The sequence below is a fragment of the Rhamphochromis sp. 'chilingali' genome, assembly GCF_963969265.1.
Source record: "Rhamphochromis sp. 'chilingali' genome assembly, chromosome: 18".
Taxonomy (NCBI): domain Eukaryota; kingdom Metazoa; phylum Chordata; class Actinopteri; order Cichliformes; family Cichlidae; genus Rhamphochromis; species Rhamphochromis sp. 'chilingali'.
The window spans coordinates 8,899,543-8,903,062 of NC_137945.1; the positions used below are offsets into that span (position 1 = coordinate 8,899,543).

At 41.2% G+C, this 3,520-nt stretch overlaps 1 protein-coding gene across 1 annotated transcript; it reads left to right on the top strand.

Moving 5' to 3' along the window:
* Positions 1 to 1,474: 1,474 nt before the first annotated feature.
* On the top strand, positions 1,475 to 2,979 carry LOC308386126 (putative nuclease HARBI1; the record flags this gene model as incomplete). Its single annotated transcript, XM_080865444.1, has 4 exons — positions 1,475 to 2,130; positions 2,207 to 2,319; positions 2,405 to 2,516; positions 2,597 to 2,979. Exons 1-4 carry the CDS (start codon positions 1,698 to 1,700, stop codon positions 2,977 to 2,979), a joined length of 1,041 nt encoding a protein of 346 aa, XP_080721570.1. The 5' UTR covers positions 1,475 to 1,697.
* Positions 2,980 to 3,520: the final 541 nt, after the last annotated feature.

A 3,520-nucleotide genomic window follows, 5' to 3' on the forward strand; every position in this document is an offset into this window, starting at 1 on the left:
GTGTGTGTGTGTGCAGCACTCTTCATACACAGCTTTGAGAAGCTCTTTATCTTACAAAATCCCCCCTCCCCATACATATATGACCCCCCTTCACCACAAGCCTCCTATCTGTCTCAGCTCTGTTGCATTCCTCAGCCTTCTATTAGTGTCATCACGCTCTATTGAGCTGCACTTGTCATACTGATACCAAACTAATCAAGACTAATGAATTCATTTAACTGATGATAATAATGTTATTAAAATGCAAATTGTTAATTTCTTTTAATTGCTCTACATCACATGTAATCAATCACAACAGCTTCTGTCGTCACCACATATCTTTTTGCCTATTTCTCACTTCGCCCTCACAGTTTGAAGATTTCCATTTTTGCCTTTCCTGTGAAGGGTCCGGCTGTGTTGGTTATTTCTGTCATGGTCTGGTTAGAGATGTGATTGTGTGTCATATCATTTTTTCTTAATCTTCTTGTTTGTCTCTGCTCTGGTGGTTCCGAATGGTCTGGTGACTGTAGAGCTGTAATTGGAAAATGCATGACTGATTTGCAAAGACGGAGCAAACATGCAAGCCTTTTTATCAGCATTCACTGTTCTTACTGGCTCAAAACTGTACTGTTAAATGATAAACAAGAGATTCATAACTCCATCCTGGTTACCAGAGCTCATGTAGAAACCAACAAAGAGGTTCATGGAGGTTATTAACACGGCTTACTCGGCGTGACTTCATGAATATTAAACTTATTAACTGATTATTACAGCTAATATATAAAAAGTAAGGTCTGCTTATGTGAGACCAAACAAAGTTATGCTAAAAAGTCCATGCACAGTGCTATAATACGAGCAGTGCCATTTATCAGTGGAGCTCATTTAACCACTTCTGCAGATAAATCTACAACTGTAAGGTGAATGCAATCAAGTACCATATTGTAATCTGCTTAGTTACTTAGAGATTTCATTGATTTTGAAAGAAAAAGCACAAATAATTTATAACTTTAATTCAGTATCTGCAAAAGAGGCCTATTGTCAGAATCCATCACTTCTGTGTTCCAGTGACACACTGTGTTGTGTGATGCAGGTTTATCAAGGTAAAAAGACTAATTGATGTTTAGAAAGGATTTCTCTTTTTTTTTAATTATCGGAGCACAGAAAAGACAGTTCAAATGATTAAAGAGGCATTAAAGCATTTTAGACTTTGACAAGTTTCCAGAAGTCCATTTTTAGACTATCAGAGTATTGTAAGTACAGGAAATTACCCAGAATGACTTCATGCAAAGGTTTGTACTACTCCCTGGACAGAACATCACAAACTGCCTCTAAACAGAATAGAAATACAAGCTGAAGCTCCTGGTGCACAACTGAAAATTAGTCAAAATACTTCGACGCCTGTAGATTAAGACAGCGGTCCCCAACCCCCAGGCCTCGGACCGGTACCGGTCCGTGAGTTGTTTGGTACCGGGCCGCGAGAGTTGAGGCTCAGGGCCCTGTTTCAGGAAGCCGGTTTAGTGGAAAAACTGAGTAAGTATACCCTGAGTTAACGAAAACTCTGGGTTTTCGGTTTCACAAAGCGAGTTCAGCTGCAGCCTGAGTGAGTCACTATGACGACACACTCCGTGAAGCTAACCTGCCCCCTAGCAGGTTTACTACAACTAACCCTGACTGTCTCCGCCCCTTTGTCGGAAACCTGACAGTAGGAAGTGTCGGACATGGCGTGCCACTTCCTTGAAGAGCCAGTAGATCGTGAAGCCCAAATTCTCCGCAGAGCTCTCCGCCGGGAGAGAGTGATCAGAGCGCGTTTGGACATTTTATCATTTCCTGATGATTTTCTGTGCGAACGTTACCGTTTCTCAGCACAATCTATAATTTATTTGGATAACATCCTCAGGCCATATATTACGCATGTGACACATCGCGGACATTCTCTCAGTTCATTGCATATTATTTGTATTGCACTTCGGTTTCTTGCAAACGGGAGCTTTCTGTATAATATTGGTGACGCTGAGCACGTTTCCAAGGCTACCGTCTGTCGGGCAGTCAGGAATGTTACAGTTGCACTGAAACGTCTCCTGTACTCGTCTGTGGTGTTCCCCGGTCACAGACCCACAAGATTTATCAAAGAGGGATGCCACAAAATTGCAGGTATCAGGATGAACAAAACTTAATTTATGATGTGGTGATACTTGGACTACTACTTAAATTGCACATTTATTTTCAGGGTTCCCAGGCGTGATTGGCTGTACAGATGGCACTCACATTCCAATCATTGCTCCTTCAGTAAATGAAGGAGACTATGTGAACAGGAAGTCTTTCCACAGCATTAATGTACAGGTACATAGTTCCCTGTAGCATGTCAAACTAACAAATTATTTCATTATAGTAATGGATGCTAATTTGTGTTCTCTGCACTGTGAAGATCATATATGATGCTGCCAACATTATCACAAATGTGGAAGCCAAGTGGCCAGGCTCTGTCCATGACTCACAAATATTCCGTGAATGTACACTGAGCACAAAATTTGGACATGGTGAGTTGAGAATACTTTAAAATATATAAAGACCAATTGCTTCAGGGACATTTGAACTGAAGTGTACCCTTCTGTCTTAGGAGAGTTCACTGGCTACTTGCTTGGTGATAGGGGGTATCCATGTTTACCCTATTTGCTTACCCCTTACCCTGACCCTGAACCGGGCCCACAGCAGCGATATAATCTGGCTAATTGCAGGACAAGAGCCAGAATTGAAATGACTATCGGAATGCTTAAGGCCCGGTTCCAGTGCCTGCAAAGACTCAGGGTCACCCCAGAAAGGGCATGTGACATTATTGTGGCATGTGTGATTCTTCACAACATTGCCACAATTAGAGGAGAACACTGTCCTTCTGAACCAAACATCAGCAGTGATCCAAACCATGAACATCCTGACCCTCCCACGGACATACAAGATGGAAGAGCAGTCAGAGACACCATATGTCACAATCATTTCTTTTGACCCATCACCTCAACATGTTGAAAGAAGAATAAACAGATTTTTTGTTCAACTGGCTTTATTGGTCGCCTGTATTTCCTGTACACAAAGTATTAAAAGATGTAAACCTCATAAAGTGTCTCTGTTGCTTCCTCCTCTGTAACAGCTGTCAATGTTTCTTCATTATTTTCCTGTAGTAAAGAAATAAACAACATTGCTGTTCTACTGTAAACTCATATAATCTGTGGAGTATTACTCACAACTGCATGTTGGTCTGGCTCAACAGGAGGCTGCACCAGATGCAGTACACCATCACCATCAACTGATAGAATATGAGGTTTATACAGGTCACTTATAACTTACAAGGGACCAAATGGCAATTAACAAACATACCAATCACCTTACACTTCATTGTCATTATGCTCTCAAAGACAACCAAGGCTGAGGGAAGGCAAAATCAGTAGGAAAATAACTTCACTACAAAATAATCCATTATGGTAAAGAGTTTATCAAATGAATGAGTAGCACTGCAAAGGTGACTGTGAAGAAAGGATGTATGCACATC